A 17,465-nucleotide genomic window follows, 5' to 3' on the forward strand; every position below is an offset into this window, starting at 1 on the left:
CTGGTATTTTTATAGCTTCAAGGAAGCGTTATTTCCATAACTTGAAGAATATCGGATTCTCAGAACTTGGTGAAGGAACTTATGTTTTTAAGACTAAAATAAAGCAGAGTTTCTGTCATTTTAGATAGAGAGCGATTTTTTTAAGAGATGTAAAACAATAAATAATGTTATCGTAGATCTAGGAATGCTATGAATTCCTACATTTTTATAAAGTGAGGTATTTTTAGGAAAATATTTACCAAAAGACTATACATCCAAGAATCATAATTACTTAGGAAAGGTAAACATGTATGAAAAAATCATAGAAATGTAGGATAAGAAAAAAAGAGAATACTTGTTTTTAAAAAAAATCGGGCAGAGAGTAGTGAAAGATCGTATGTTCATACCACGAACAAAATGAATATTCAAGACTCTGTGATGATGGATTTCCAAAGCCAAGACGGGACTTGCATACCCAGGACGGAAAAGGAAAAGAGATACGCGTAAGGAGGGGAAATCCGATGTCCTGCACAACTCTCTTTTCACATAGAAATCAATAACCGATCTACGAACTCTTCCGCTGTCTTAGACATTTAGTAACTTGTAATAGGTCCAAAGTGACATAATTATAAACCTCTGAGATGCGAAATGATATTTAAAATAATGTAAAAATAGTAGGCGTGAGTGATAAGTAAATGAAAGATACCCAAACGCAAAGGGGAGTAGAATATAAATATTAATGGCAGTCAGAAGATTGACTTTTAATATATATACAGAAACTTAGTTTCATAATATCTAGAGAAGAGTTTTTTATGTAGTTTTATTTTAATTTTTTCTACTAAAGAAGAGGTGATACCTTTAGTTAGAAATATACATTACATAAACAGTGAAAACTTTGAGCAGCAGAGATATAAAATAAAACACACTTGTGTTCAAGTCTGCAAGAAAACTAGTTTCTCAAAAATATCAAGAGATGGAAACGGTCTTCATGCAAGGTTCAGAGAAAGTGGGGGTTCTTCAAAGCATCAAATTAAACTGAGTTCTCGAGACTATGAGAGAAAAACCCTTTCTTCAGCTATGCCACGAACTAAGCTTGAAAAAAGTGTGAGAGAAACATGAGATGATGAAACTATGAAAAGCGAAATTCAAAGAGAGAGAGAGAAGAAAGAGGGAGGGAACTTGTAATCTTTTTTCTGGAACAAGCTGTATTTTTACACTTGAGGAAGGAGGAGAGCTTTCTAAAATTGGAATAGAAGCTGTGCAAACTTTCAGAATTTTTATCCATGATTTACCCCGCAAGTTCTTCCTCGCCAATTGAGACATTTTCCTCCCTACAAGTATTACACTGCGGTATTCGGTTTTAATTCTCTCTCTCTCTCTCTCTCTCTCTCTCTCTCTCTCTCTCTCATTCGCTAAGCAATATATTTTTCTGTGTGTGCAGCAACGTGGCCTTGATTAGGCGCATGACGTCACTATGACGTCAGGAGGCCATTCCCAAGCGATTACTATTTGCTTAGGCAAACAGAATTAGAGATTCATTACACTCTGGTTTCTTTGGAAAGCGACCGTGACGTCAACGACATCTCTGGTCCTGTCCTCCTCCTAAAAAGAGGTGGCCATTCGTCTAGCCATTCATTTGAGCGTACGTGTAATTAGTTTTTGTAATTCCTTATCTGTATATCTATTCGTAATAGGCATTTGGGTGTCGCAGCATCACCTTCTACTGTCTTAGTATATCTTTCTTTGATGATTCCACGTATGAGGAAAGAGTAACTTGCTACAATTGTTTAGCGACTGTTAGAGAGAGCGAGTTTGGTTCTTAAATTTAAAAAAAAGGAAACGTTTTATATAAAACCACGGAAATAAGAGGGACGGAAGAACAAGGAGGAAGACACCGTTACAGCAGTGGAGAATCCTTCCGGCATTTCTTTTGTTTTTACTCCCAGTTTCTATTTCTGTGGCGAGAGAGAAAAAAGCACTTGAGATCGACAATTACATAAGTCTCTCTCTCTCTCTCTCTCTCTCTCCTCTCTCTCTCTCTCTTCTCTCTCTCTCTCTCTCTCTCTCTCTCTCTCTCTCTCGGTGTGCAGTATTCAATGGTATTTATTTTTATGGTACGATGGATTTGTTTTCTGTCGTTTGTGTGACCTTAAGAAAATACAAGTTTTATAACAAGATTTTATCGGTATTCACATTTGCATTTTAGGTTCCTTTTGAGCACACAGTACGACAGAAGAAGGCATTCGGTGCACAAAATAGTTTTGCAACAAATAAAAAAAAAATGTTATTCTTGCAAACTGCACCGAGGGAGGACTATTTGATCGAACTCGAACAAAGAGTAACTTTCATAATGGCTGAGGCCACTTTTTGATCTGCTTTCTTGCAGCGTCTCCCTATACCCCTCCTAGTGAAGCCGCACAGACAGGCAGTCTGTTTACGTCCCGAGATGACGACTAAGGGCTTGATAGCGGTGATTCCCCCGACGGTAGTGATGAGACACTGATTAATAGCGACGGCAACAACGATCAAAAGGTCCCACCAGCCAGCTGCAATTTAGTCCTAATGACCAAGAATAGCGAAGCAAGATTAATTAAAAGGTATCTGGGGGGCATTTATATTCCACCGTGTTGCTTTTAGAGCGTGTCGGGAGGAGGAGGAGGAGGAAGGAGGAGAGGTAGGAGGAGGATGAGGAGGAGGAGGAGGAGGAGGGAGGGGCGGCTTCATAGAGAGAGAGAGAGTAGGCGGCCTTCAGAGAGAGAGAGAGAGAGAGGGAGAAACATTGGCGTACGTTACGTCTTGCTCATTCGTCTTCGCTTAATTTTTTTTTCCTCTATGATTAATCTTTCAAGAAGAAGGATGCAGGATTATCTGTACCCAAAGCGAGATCGCAGCTTTGAAGAATTACGGCGCTGTCGCTTCGGGCGCTGGTAACCTTAGATAAAGAAGAGCGGCAATTTGTCATCATAAATTGTCGAAAGCGTCAATTACAGCAGCGTTTCAACGATCTCTCGCCTTTTTTTTTTTTTTTTTTTTTTTTTTTTTTTTTTTTTTTTTTTCTTTTTTTTTTCATCGCTTAAATCGGTAGGTTTAAGGAGTCTTGTAAGCGTTATTGGGTTACAGGAAGTAGGATTCTCTTGAGGAAAAAACAGATGGATAGAGAGGTCGAGAGAGACAGGATGAGCCGAGAAAATACGGCATTTGTCTGATGATATGCATTTTGTGAAGGAAATAAACTCGATTTAATGACGTACAACTATAATCAATACCATACCCTTCATTTTAGGTGTAAAGAAAACCAATCGTTCTGCCGCTATTATATCACAGGACAAAGTTGCTTGTCATGACGCAAAAACCCGTAACATTGTTACTCTCAACAGAAATTTCATCAATATATTGAAGAAATCGTTGATAAGTGTTTATATTGATGAGCAAAATTTTTCTTAACTTCTCAATGTCGTTAAATGGTGAAATATTATTACACAGGAACAATAATGCTCACAAAAATGGTGTGGACATTCATAGCTACGAAATAGATAAATGTCTCGGTGCAACAAAAAATGGCAAGGCATTGCACTAAGAAATGGAACTCCTTAGGCACCCCTTAGAGACTGATCTAGTATTTTCTTGAGTGCTTCTGGCCCCTAAGAGGGGGCGTGCGAGGGGGCGTGCGACGTGTCTTGCAAAGCATCAGCATCCTTATCTTGTCGAGTCTCTCTCTCTCTCTCTCTCTCTCTCTCTCTCTCTCACCGCTAAGTATTCTCATGCTTTACGTTTCAGGAGTGTGTGATGTGACCTTAAAGGGGTCTGTTCCTAAGCCTTAGTTTGTTTCACTTCTTCATTGCCAGCTACAAGTTCTATCATTTTTTCTTTATTTCGTATTACCTCAGAGAAGACGTTCGTGTTTACACTTGGTTTGTTATCCGTCTGTCTGCTGTTTGGATCATGTGAAACGTAATGAACACATTTTTTTTACGAAATTTCTTGCAAATAGACCCTGTGTCCTGTGGAAAATTTTCTTTAAAAGATTCCCTATGTTGGAAATGACTTACTTGGGTTTTAGTGCGCTTATGCGAGATGGTAAACTTTCATATTTAATTTACTTCGTTTAATGTTACTGACACGTATGAATATAAAGGGAAAATGGCAGTTTCCTGTTGTTTATAAAAGAAAACATAGTGCAGAGTCTTTAAGTAACAAAGTGCATTTAGCTGAGCTAGCCATAACCTCTACCAAATAATTCAAGTCTGCACAGAAAATTGCTCTTATGAGAAGTACAGAGTTGCCTTAGTGGAGGTTTGCCCTTTTTTATTACTTCGGTTTTCATTATGCTTTTTTACCTGAATTCTGAATTCTTTAAGCCATGTTCATTTTTTAAATTAAGATAATTCTGTTCCAGGTAGAAGGTCTTACATCGTAAGGTCATAAGATTCTATGTCCATTCAGAGTTATATGAATACTAATATCATTAGCAGCATAGAAAATAAGCTAATTACAATGTACCAACGAAGGCAACTGAATGAATGTAATTAATTAGTGTATTGGAAGAGTAAAGTTGGAAATTATTCACACCGGCTGCATTAAACATATTAATGCACTTTCGTAATTAAACTCTGAGGAAAGCCATTAAGCAACATTTTGTTACCAAACGACTATCATTTATGCAGAAAGTCATCCGTAAATGTATAGTTATAGGCGAACCTTCGGAGCTATGAGCAGGGCTGTCCGTGAGCCAATGTAGTTGTATCATTAGTAACGTAGGAAACAGTCGAAGTATTACAAAACTGAATTCCCGTATTTAATCGAACTTTCAGTTTGCCATAACCTCATTATACTTGTATCAGGAAGGTAACCAATGTCATTTATGGTCATTCTTGATGCTGTTAACATCAAAGACAGTCGTCTGTTTCTCTCCGCTTATGATTTACCAATGTTTCAGTTAATATTACATTTTTGAATTTGTTCATAGCATACTCTTGATGACCTGAATGTCCGGTTCGTCTTGGAAAGAGTTAGGAATACGGACTCAATATTTTTACAAATGCTAAAATTATTGAAAGTTGTCTAATAGTCATAGGAGGAATCAGCCCGAGAAACAAATCAAAAGGAGCACATGAAAAAACAAGTTAACAAACTGGACTCCTGTAACTGTAAAATTGCGAACGTGGGAAGGTTGTACTGTTAAATCGTTCTTTTGTTGCTCTTGATAATCTGTTCAAACTCGACTCAATGCATTTGATGCGAGCCATTGCATCTATGACTGAAGAGGATAATCTCTATACAGTCATTAGGTCCCTTTAAATGACCCAACTAGCAATAACGTGGAGAGTTGCTGGATGGATTTGAGGTTCTGGAATGACCTCAAAATAACCCTTTGTTTGCGTGCTTCTCTCCATTTTTTGACACAATTGATTTAACTTTTCAAGTAAGTGAGAAATAATTGATAAGACAACTGGAACGTCATTTTTCGTCTGAAATGGAAAGATCTTGCTTTATACTTTAGCGCCAGATATACGACATTTAATTTTGATGTTTTAAATTATTTATATATATATATATATATATATATATATATATATATATATATATATATATATGTGTGTGTGTGTGTGTGTGTGTGTGTGTGTGTGTGTGTGTGTGTGTGTGTTTAAGCATCAGTCATCTATGGCCAGAAAGTCGATGTATTGTTATGGCAGTAATTATGTATATTAATCATGTACACAAAAATAGATATAATAATAACTTATTCCTAAGGGACTTGATCCGCCAGCCACTGAAATAGTAGACCAACGGTTTATGCAGCATTTTGGCGAGATGTTGAGGGGTGGGAGAGCGGAATCAAGCGTCGGCCTGCTTTTTCAGTGGTCAGCAGTCCAATTCCCAAAGGAGGGAACTTATATTGCATTGTTTTATTTTTGAAACGGATAATTTAGTATTTTTGAGTCGAGGAAAAGTCACGTTTTACTTAGCACTGATATTTAACTTAAAAATGAGTTTTGCATTCGATAAAATAAGTAATAAATTCCTAATTATGTAGACTTCAGAAATTGAAATAGGTTGTGCTGCCAAATTTTGAAGAGCATCCGATATGTCTGTATTTGCTCTCAATTACGTTTAAAAGGCAGTTTTGGGCATTTGACAATTATATATATTTATTTATATATATTGTCCTTGTCAAATTCATAACCGTAACTGATTTTCATCCGGTGAGAAATACGATTATCTCGTAAGGGGCAGTTATCCCCTTCTCCTCACTGTCTAGATATTAGCATTTTCAAATTTCTGCCCATTCTTGCATTTATGTCAAATATGTGCCCAACCATGGAAACTGTCATTTTCGGACGATGGACACTCGATGCTGTAAGTTACGGTCACGAGACCTCTTTGATGCCCTTCAGGCTTACGACCTTTGACTCTTCTCGGGCGATCATACTTGCATCGTTAGTCAGCTGGTCTTCCATTTTCGGCAGACGATATAAACGATGACTTCTATTTGCAGTCTGACTCTTCCTCTGAACTTTTATATATATATATATAATATAAATCTCAAAAGACCCACACAACTTCATTGTGTGTACGTATATATATATATATATATATATATATATATATATATATATATATATATATATATATATATATATTCATAATGCCTGATACAAAACACTGTATATCCTCGAAATTAGTATTTGGTAAATTGCACTTTTGTATATTAATGAATCTGGAATGTAAACCATCCTGTCTTATTGAAGCCTAACGAGGGAAATATATATTTATATATATGATATATATATATATATCTTATATATATATATATATATATATATATATATATATAATAAATATACATGTGTGTGTCTATATAAGTCAATACTAAGCAGTTTCCTATCAAGAGCTGGCCAAGACTATCTCCTCCAGAAGTTTGTTGCACCACTGCACACACAAACACATACACACTGCATCATTGACCTCTATCTTGCACGCACTCACCCGCTTCCTGGTTGAGGTCCTTTCTTTCCAGTTTCTCTTCCACGCCATCAGTCCACCATTTTCTGGGTCTTTCTCTCCAACAACTTCCTTCCGCGAAACTCTTCTGAACATACTATGATCTTTTGGCCATTCCACGGCTCTCCACATTTTAAACATTTGATTCTTCTCCTGAAACATATACTAGGCATCAGAATGATTCTCCTCTACAGTCTCAGCTTCTGTTCTTTCAGTCGTATTCAATATCCAAACTAACCTTCCATGAGAGAGAGTTGGCGCAGTTATTCCTTCATACAATCCACTATGTTTTCCATTACCTCACCACCAGCTTCTTGCTCTAATTATTTTGTGACTCGCCTTTTACCCTCATCCCGTATAGTTACTCCCAAATACATTTACTAATTAAGTGCTTCTTTGCTTCTATTGTCCCATTATACATAACTTTTATCGTTCCATCTTCCTGGTTTCCATTTAGCCTCGTGATCTCTCTCTCTCTCTCTCTCTCTCTCTCTCTCTCTCTCTCTCTCTCTCAGATATATATATATATATATATATATATATATATATGATATATATATATATATTTATTATATATATATATATCTAGTGAGAGAGAGAGAGAGAGAGAGAGAGAGAGAGAGAGAGAGAGAGAGAGAGAGAGAGAGAGATACTGTTCACTAATCCGGTGCTCTCCATTGTCATTAGTGATAATCACTTCCGGTAACTGAAAAAAAATATGATGCATAGACAATCAATTAGTGAAAATGTGAAGAGACATCGTAGATGTCCAACGCATTTCGTAAACTGGGCTTTTTCGTAGAATTGATCTTTTCATTCCCCCATCTTAAATATGTTCACATTTTTAAAGATGTGCTCATATATTCAGTGTTTTTTTTTTTTACTTTATATGGAATAATACCTGAATTTCGGATTACGCAAAGATTCGAATGGAATTACGTATTGTTACTTCAAACAGTGATTCTTCTTTACTTTTCAAGGAACTTAGACTCTCAAAATAAAACACGACTGACAATGTCTTTACTGATTTGGGAGAGGAATTATGGTTGCATGGGAAATCATATATTTTTTTCACCACTTGCCTACCGCTACCTCCATCTTCTTAATTAGGTAAATACAAGAAGAAATTTTATTTTTTTCCCAAGTGAGAGAAAGAAATAAATTATTCTCAAGCCGCGAGTTGAATGTGTCAAGGGGAAAGTTGCACGTCTGACAACAGAGATGAAAAAACTTCCTGGGAAAAAAAAAGAAAGTAAGCGTATCTCGTGGGATGAAATAAATAATCTTCATTTTAATGAATGAAAATTGCGTTTCGTATCATCGTGACGAAAGGGTTGTCGGTAAAGAAAAGTGATACCACCTCTTCTTTCTTCCTTTTCATGTTTTCTTTGCCGTTAAGGAATTAGTATAAATTCAGCCAGATGGAAAATGCATCGGGTTTCATAACACCAGTATTGAATCGCGTCATCAGCCCTGCGTCTGTCAACATTATTAGCCTTTTGAGCTTGGTCAACAGCGTCATAATTAATGAACTAATAATGGATATTGACGCTGAATAATAAAGCTGGATTATATAATGGGTGCCTGCGACCCTTAATTATTATGCGGATTAATTGTCATGCTAATAATTGGTGAGATTCTTATCGGTGATATTTCTGTTGAACCGATTCATTTTTATTCATTTTGTGCAGTTTCACGTTACCTGCTCGGAAAATCGTACATTTTTGCAATTCTTGTGTATTTCATGCAACCCTCTTATTTTCCAATACATTTGAAAGAAACTTTCCAGTATATCCATAGTCCATCAATTTGATATTCAGTCTTGCATCCTTAGTACCGTACTTCAGAAACAATTCAACTGCAAGGTTTAGCAGAACTTTATTGATAGAGACCTTTCATTGATTTTAGCTAATGGACAGGAAGCAAACGGAAGGTCTCCCAGGAAGGAAGGAAGGAAGAAATCCTTCTGCAGGTTGAGGGGGGGGGGGGGGGGGGGTGAAGATAAATAAAGCAGGCTTTGTCAAAAAAAAAGAAAAAGAGGCGGGAGGAGCGGGTGAATCCGACGAGAGAGAGAGAGAGAGACGAGGAGAGAAAGGAGAGCGAGAGAGAAGAAGAGCAAAAACTGACCAAGGGCCCCTTTTTTTCTTTTCTTTTCTTGCAGCAGCTTACCGCCTCACCAGCTGTCTTCCAGCGCTCTGATACCGGACACCCCCGAGACAGAGCCTGGCCTGGGAAGCATGGATATGTCAGCGGCCGACCTCATGAGAGCCCGCCAGCCTCCTCCTTCTGTCTGGGACTGTTTGGTCACCTGCCACAACAGATTAGGACAGAGGCTTGCCAGGAAGCGGGTAAGTTTCTCCGCCGCTCTCTGCAATTCCGTCACTCTTTTTACCTTAGGGCCATTCCGCCGGGGTTGCATTGCGGCCTGGCTAAACATCAAGGTTTACTTTTACTTTTTATTTATTATGATTGTTATTATTATTATTGTTGTTGTTGTTGTTGTTGTTGGTTGAATGATACAGCTGTCTCATGAATTAATGCTAAGATTCTTTCTACTACTAAGGTAATAATATTATTATTAAGTTATTATATTATTTTATTATTTATGATTATTATGATTATTATTATTATTATTATTATTATTATTATTATTATTATTAATATGGTCATATTGCTTGGTATTTGCAAAATTTCCAATATTTTTTCTGTGTCAATTTAAGTACGCTTTCCACCATTACGTAACCGTAGCTATTCTAACTACTAATGGTCTTTTTGAAGTGGTTCAGTATTGTTTAACTTATTTTAATTTGAATCGCTCCAGATCGTTTATTTCTGCGTTTTATTTGTTCTTCCACAGCTTATTAATACCATATGTCTCACAATATAATAAGTCAGCTTATCCTGATGTCATAGTATTGGGTTTATGAGTATTTTTCATATTTATTTACTAAAGTTCTCATCGGTGATTTCATCTATATATCATTCCTTCTGTGTTATCATTGTTTGTACTTTTTTTCTTATTTTCATATGAATATTCTTTTATTCTCTGAAGTCGTTACTGCATCTGATTAACTAGTACAATATCAAAAGGAAAATTCAGCTCCAAATAACAGCTTTTAATATCATTTTTATCATTATTTTGACGCTATTGATTTTTTAATCACTCACCTTTACTCTTTACTCTCAACTTTCTGTTCTACGAAGATATGTTTTATTAAGCTTGTGACATGTAGTGGCGTTAATGTTTTGTAATTTTACTTTCAGTTTTCATATACCGTATTTCCATTTCTTAGTAACAAAATAATCCTTAACATTTCATATTTTTTTTATTAAAAAGATGGTAGTATAATTTTGATTTCTAGCACAAAATATCTCCCAATTCTATTTACCACTGAGAAGATGTCTTATTTGTCTGCCATTATCAACAGTCTTTGTTCCAGGGAAACATCTCATTTTTATATTTAGATTAAGTTATTTGCTGTTTTTGAAATTGCTACCTTAACGCGTTTATAAATGTCGTATTTTTTATTTTTAACTTTGTTACAGATCAGAAAAAAGATCCTTCGTTTATTCTATGGTATTCACTACTTCATAAAACGAACTCCAAATTTCCAGAATTCGCGACTCTTCAAAACGGTTCCGCGGAAAAATAAATATATATATATATATAAGATAAAGAAATTCAACACGACGTCACTCATATGAATATCGTATATCCATAGCGCGTCGCCCGCTATGATAGGATCCAAATAATGTCACGCGGGAAGAAAAGCAGCGGTGAAAATACAGGCATCGGAATATGTGGGAGCGTGTGACAGCCTCTTGGAAGGCGGCAGCCGCCGAAAGAGCTTGCGTTCACGTACCAAACACTTTCATGCTATTGTCGAAGTGAATGTAAGGAAATTGAAACACACAAGTGTTTGGCGACTGCGAAATGTGACGTCTCTCTTTTCTCCTCTTTTGTGACGGCGCTGCGTGAGCTCACACACACACACACACACACACACACACACATGTCAACGAAATGTGTTTGTTCTGACCTGTACCCGTTGCTCCAGCGTTTTTGTTAGTTTTGTGTGGCACAATCCTTGGTATTTTTCGTAGCGTTATATGTGTTATACGAATGGTAGGGTGCTTCATCTCTGTAATAAGAATTTAATTTTCTTGATAGCTGTATCCGTATTTTTTTAATGTATATCGTCTATAATTTTAGAACTTGCTTTCGCTTTCATGGATGGCTTTTCTCATTTTTCACAAGAAATTGTCCCATATTAAGAAGGTTCAAGTGCAGTTCTAAACAGTAACCGTCCTTGACAGTCACTTTTCAGGTAGACGCTGTTTGTGGTAGTCTGTCCAATTAATTTTCTCCGACCTTTAAATACACTAAACTTTTTATTGGAAATTTGCAGTCTCTAATACCGAAGTTGAACTGTCTATATTGAATGTTGAATATTCGTTCGCAGTTCAAAGACTTGACGAGGTTTAACATCATGTGTTACAGTTAGTATATTCATGAGTAGAGTACCGTACTATTTACTGGATGAATAATGTAGATTCAAACCAGTCACTCTGTTAAAGTAAGGAAAAGTAATGCTTAATGTGCATAAAAAGAGCGGATGAGTTGGTCGGGCCCAAAGTGCATGAATTGGCTGAATGGTGCAGCTCCTTGCCAACGTTTGCTAGTCCCGTGGATCGCTTGTTGCTTGCCGCCTACTAGTCCGTTCAGTTGTAAATTTGTCAACATCTGCTAAGGTCAAGGACAATTCTTTTTCTTAACCTGTAAGACATCACCTTCTGATTCCAACCCTCTTCAAGAAAAAGGACGTGTGGGTATGAAATATATATATATATAATATATATATATATATATATATATAATATAATATATATAGATATATATATATAATATATGTGTGTGTGTGTGTGTGTGTGTGTGTGTGTGGTGTGTGTGTAATCTATAGTATGTAAAGGTACATACATCCATTTGGATAAGACACAAATCACACAGAAAAATGGTGCTTCTCCAAAACATCTGAAACTGCCCAATGAGAGAGCAGCAGATTTGTCATTTTATGTTGCGATAACTTTCTTGAATTATGCTTAAAAAAGAAAAAAAAAAACTCCATGAGAAACCATCCCGAATTTCTATCGCTGCAGCTGGCTCTCGTGACTCACAATGACTTACTCTTTAAGGCGTCTAGTAGGTTAAAAGGGCGAATGACAAGTTCGGATGTCCATTTATTGCCTGCCTGTTATCAAGGCCTGATTTCGGGGAATTTATGCGACCTCGCAGTTCGATCTAATGAATGCAGTTCTACGTGGATGATTCTCTAAGAGAATTCTAGCTATTCAATCTTTCCCCTCTGAAGGAAAAGGTATATTTTGCCTTTGGGGTCATTCAGAAATGATGAAATCGAAGAAATTTAGCGTAATTTTTAATACGTTTTTGATGATCAACGATTTTCGGTGCCGAATCATAATTGACGTGAATATAAAATAAGGCATATTTGAAGTTTACTATGGAAAAATAATGAAGAACATTAGTCTGATTTTGAAAACAGTACCTAAGAACATGAGTAGGAATTAGAATGTCAAAATTCCACTATCGCCTTGTATTTATTGTCGGATTTCAACGTCTCCCAAGGAAATATATCATGTTTATAATCGCTTCAACCAAGAAATTCCCGGTAAACTGCTTCCAAACCTCGTCTTAGCAGTACAACAATTGACGTATTCTTCCAAACCATGTTAAGTCAGGTTTCCTTATATTAATTGGAGGGATGGTATTTGTATATTAAGTTCTCACGCTGGAAGTGGCCTGGCCATGTGTATAGAAGATATGGAATAGTACGAGATACGGTTGAGGAGATGAGTGTTGGGTAGATGTGGAGGAGTTAGCCCAGGACAGTTCATCGACGCCCTACACATCCCCGTAAGTGCCACAGGAAATGATTGATTGATTGATTGATTCTACCTCAAGTGCTCTTCGGAAAATTCCCCTTTTATCACCATCCATTTATAGTAATAAAACTCACTCTATAAACACGACGGGTTTTGGCAATGCATTTTGTAAGTTAAAGACAAACAATTACATACTAAAAGGAGAAGGATGGACAAAGTTTGGGAGAAATCGAAAGCCAATTAAATGCTTTGGGAAATTAGAGCAAATATATTAGCTAAAAATAAGCTCTTGTGGAGGCTTGTCAATGAAAAGAGGAAGGCAATGAGCATATCAAGCTTCAAGTGGAGAGATACGACTCGGGGGAATAAAGTTTTACATCGGTGAATGTGTCAGTTATTCTCTCTCTCTCTCTCTCTCTCTCTCTCTCTCTCTCTCTCTCTCTCTCTCTCACACACACACACACACACACACACACACACACACAGTTAACACACGGAAATGGCATTTTTATAATATAGGAATATTTACTCAATACTGCTTGAATTTTGAAGGATTTTGTGTGATGTCTATAAAACTCCGAAAGTAGATACAGCCTCTTTTATCAACTTTCTACTTTTCCAGTATATTTACTTATGGTTCTCATCAACTTCATAGCCACACACACACAAAAAATAAGTAAACATAATATTATATTTTATCTCAAGAGTTAAGCCGGAAATTAAGCCAGGAGTTTAAAATGTTTCATTTATTCATAACTGAATTGTGTATTGCCTTCGTTTCTTTGTAAATTTCATAACCAAGTCATAGCAGAGCCTATGTCTTTTACCAGAGGCACTGATTATAGTTCCACTTAAAATTGTATTTTGTAATAATCTGGACGGCCAGTTCATGGAAACATCGTTCATTTTAAATGGGTCTTGAGCGAGGCAGCTGTTTCATCTTGTTTCATCTTCACAGAAGAGCAAATGGAAATTTACCAGCTTTGTTGGAGGAGACAGATACATACATGGAGAGAGAGAGAGAGAGAGAGAGAGAGAGAGAGAGAGAGAGAGAGAGAGAGAGAGAGCTGATGTTCCCGCATCTGCCTGGAGGGAGGCAAACAAGAATTATTCTCAAACAGCCGAGAGATATCTTGCGTCTTTTATGTAGCTATCATTATTGTTATACTCTCCACATTTTTTATGAAAAATAAGAATATTAACTTGCCATTGTTGTTTGGCGGGGGGTGTTGGCATAATGGATATCGTTCCGCCAGGTTATATAACTTGCGGTATGTGGCTCTGGTATGTTTGATAAATTTGCCGTCGAGGGATATTATTTTTAACCTATTCTCCGTTTTAATGTACACCACTGAAAAGTCGTTTAGTCATGCAGTAGAATAAAATGTTGTTACACATCCAAATAACACTCAAAACTGGGCATAATAACTTAAAAAATACCTTATTGTGAACTGAATTTATGGCCACGAGTAAAAATTAACTAATGATGGGGTGGGATCCTTTTTCATATTCTTAAATATTGTCCGAGCAACTAATGTTGTCAGATCAATATATACATATATATATATATATATATATATATATATATATATATATATATATATATACATACATACATACATACATATGTACGTACATACATACATACACACACACAATATGGGTAGGTAAAGGTTATCAGCTGAAAGGTTTAGGTACGTTATGTTAAGATAATTCTATTACTATGAGTGTTGGTTTTTTTTCCCTCTCAAATGAATACGGTGGCTCATGGGATTCTCCGTATGCGAACAAAATTTTGTTGTTGAGAACATTGTAAAAAAAATTTCATTTTATATTGAATATATAAAGTGCTATTGTATCTGAAAAACACACCCCCAGTTATGTATATATATTAGGACAGCAAGCTTCTTCTTCAACACAACTTTCCGGAGAAAGATGTATAAAATTGTATCATTTATTATATCTCGTGTTGCCATCTGGTGGATGTCAATCTTTTCTTCGAAATAATGAAGTATTTGGCCGAGGTGTTTTAGAATCACTGGGGTTTCTTTCTCTCTTCGTATAAGGGGCGTAATTCAATTATCTTGGCATAATTGCTATAATTGCTCAATTTCATACAAGGTGCCCCCTTTTTGAGGGAATTCTCAGTGTTGTGTCTGTTGTTGGTGACAGAGACTGTTGTACTTGCTCATTTTTTTTCTGTTGAAGCAGATGTATTGGTCTCTGTGGCAGACAAGTACGAATAACGAAACATGTATTTAAGATCATTTTAGACTACGTAGATGAAGCGAGTTCTTAGAATTAAACAGTACTAGAGGAATGTTTTTAACTCATATTTTTGAGTCAAATAAGGTCAGGTCAGTATTATCAGGTTTTAGCGATTTTAGAAAATATCACCGCACTCCCGGGTTTTACACGTATTTCGACCTACCCATCCCCTCTCCCACCCCAGCCGCAAATAATGAAAGAGGAAAACGTCTATTTTGAACTCTTGCAGAGAAAATTACGCCTCTGGAAGGAAGCAATGGCCTGGGAAAAATGTAAGAATTTGCGAACGGGTCTGCAGCTGCGACAGCTGTGTAAGACACGTAAGCGATTATTTTTAAACAGAATTCACTTAAACATTTTTAAAAGTACTCTCTCTCTCTCTCTCTCTCTCTCTCTCTCTCTCTCTCTCTCTCTCTCTCTCTCTCTCTCTCAGAATTCACTTAAACATAGTACTACGTACTCTCTCTCTCTCTCTCTCTCTCTCTCTCTCTCTCTCTCTCTCTCTCTCTCTCTCTCTCTCTCTCCTTCAACTTATGTGAGCAGAGCAGAATGATAAATTGGGGAAAGCTGTTCAAGTTATATCTTGTAAGAAGAACATTTTGAAGATCGACTATATTATATAATATAAATATCACAAACGTATTCTGGAGCGTAATGATGAAGAAATAGGGCAAAGAGGGTCGGACCCGTAATTAAATGCGTAAGTGATAGCTATTAGAAATTTGCCTTAAGTGCAAATAGGTACATGAACGGAACAGGAATGAAATGGGAAATGAAGAAGCATTGCTGATGGTAAACGAACAACGACGAGTCTTTCTGTAGAGCATTGCTCCAATACTGGCTTTGTTTATCGTCGTGAGTAATTTGATAAGAACCGTAACATAATGAGAGACGTACTGCAGCTCCCCTCATTCTAAAACCAATATTCGGGAAAGGGGACTCTCCGTCCGCCTTCCCCCTCATTAATAACAAAGAGGAAATTCTGTAATCTTAGTCTATACTAATTGGAATGCGATGAAATTGCCCTCCTTTTTTTCCATACCCGCCAGTTTCATTGTGGAGTTTGGGAGCATTATCCTGGGTAATTATAATTTCTGTTGAATTTAAGGTGGACCTAAGTTACATCATGAATTACGACTGAATTTCTACGTCCGCTCTCTCTCTCTCTCTCTCTCTCTCTCTCTCTCTCTCTCTCTCTCTCTCTCTCTCTCTCTCTGTGTGTGTAACGGAGGCCATATATATATATATATATATATATATATATATATTATATATATATATATATGTATATATATAAATATATATATATACGTATATGTGTGTGTGTGTGTATACGTATATGTATATATAGACGAAATTGTAGTGTGAATGCTGTTGTACAAAAGCAAGAAGTATTATTAGAGAAGTATAGCACTCGCAGTGTATGAAAGCTCTTTGGACCTGTGAATATAATACTTTGAGTTCTAGGATTGTACGGATAGGTTGAATGTGGCAGGAGTAAAAGTTGTGGTAGTTCATGTGGTTCAGAAATAGAAAACGATGAAAATGAGATGGGATGTTTTCATGAGAGTCTGAATTTGGGTTTAAATGCAAAAATAGAGGACAGGGAAGCTGTATTATTGTTGAAATGTATGTTTTTCTTGGCCTATTTAACGGAGAGAGTCGCGTGGAAATATTTTTCGAAATTGTCAGTGTAATGTTTCCAAAGAAGGATTGCCATAAGAACAGAAATGAAAGAGTATACGGAGTTATTCTTAGTACAGTGTACCTTGAAAATGTGGAAAGCACTCGGTACTTAGTTTTTCATTTTCTTCTCCTTGGGGCAAACCTGCAAATTTGATATCAAAGTATCATGATTCTTCTGCATTGCCGAGTATATGAAAGGACAAAAGGATGGATGTAACGGTGAGAAGATGAGTGGCCGGATGTTTTATATGACATTTATACTTTTTAATTAGTATTAAAGAAAGTATATTAATAAATCGTACATTAACTCTCAAAGTACTGCCGTATACTAACTACATCTCCAACACCATTATAGTACGACATAGCGTTTGACCTTTCGATTTCCGAGCATTTTCTGTCTTAAGCTAAAATTAATTTATCTTATAATTAATATGGAAATTTTTCCCCTTATGAGAGGGTTACCTCAGAAAAGCATATAGATTAAAGTGTGCATTAGAGGGATCGCACGAATTTATAAGTTTTTGCTTTTTGAAAACAAAAAAATCATTAGTCACGGTCTAAGTGCTCAGGGTCGTTTCTCTTCCAAAACATGTTTCTACTTTTTATAAAATCTTGAGGCAGACTTTTTC

General features: G+C 36.4%; 1 protein-coding gene across 7 annotated transcripts in view; it reads left to right on the plus strand.

Annotated features, from left to right (window-relative positions):
• The window catches only part of LOC135222340 (43 kDa receptor-associated protein of the synapse homolog), a 485,735-nt gene that overhangs the window by 447,543 nt on the left and 20,727 nt on the right, over positions 1–17,465 (plus strand). For 5 of the 7 annotated variants that reach the window (XM_064260432.1, XM_064260427.1, XM_064260459.1 and 2 more), the window contains one exon: positions 9,143–9,329. In XM_064260432.1, the coding sequence (XP_064116502.1) occupies positions 9,143–9,329 (187 nt within the window). The remainder of the gene's footprint in view (positions 1–9,142; positions 9,330–17,465) is intronic. The other 2 variants (XM_064260437.1, XM_064260453.1) reach the window with 1 other exon arrangement.

This window comes from Macrobrachium nipponense, chromosome 20 (genome assembly GCF_015104395.2).
Source record: "Macrobrachium nipponense isolate FS-2020 chromosome 20, ASM1510439v2, whole genome shotgun sequence".
Taxonomy (NCBI): Eukaryota; Metazoa; Arthropoda; class Malacostraca; order Decapoda; family Palaemonidae; genus Macrobrachium; species Macrobrachium nipponense.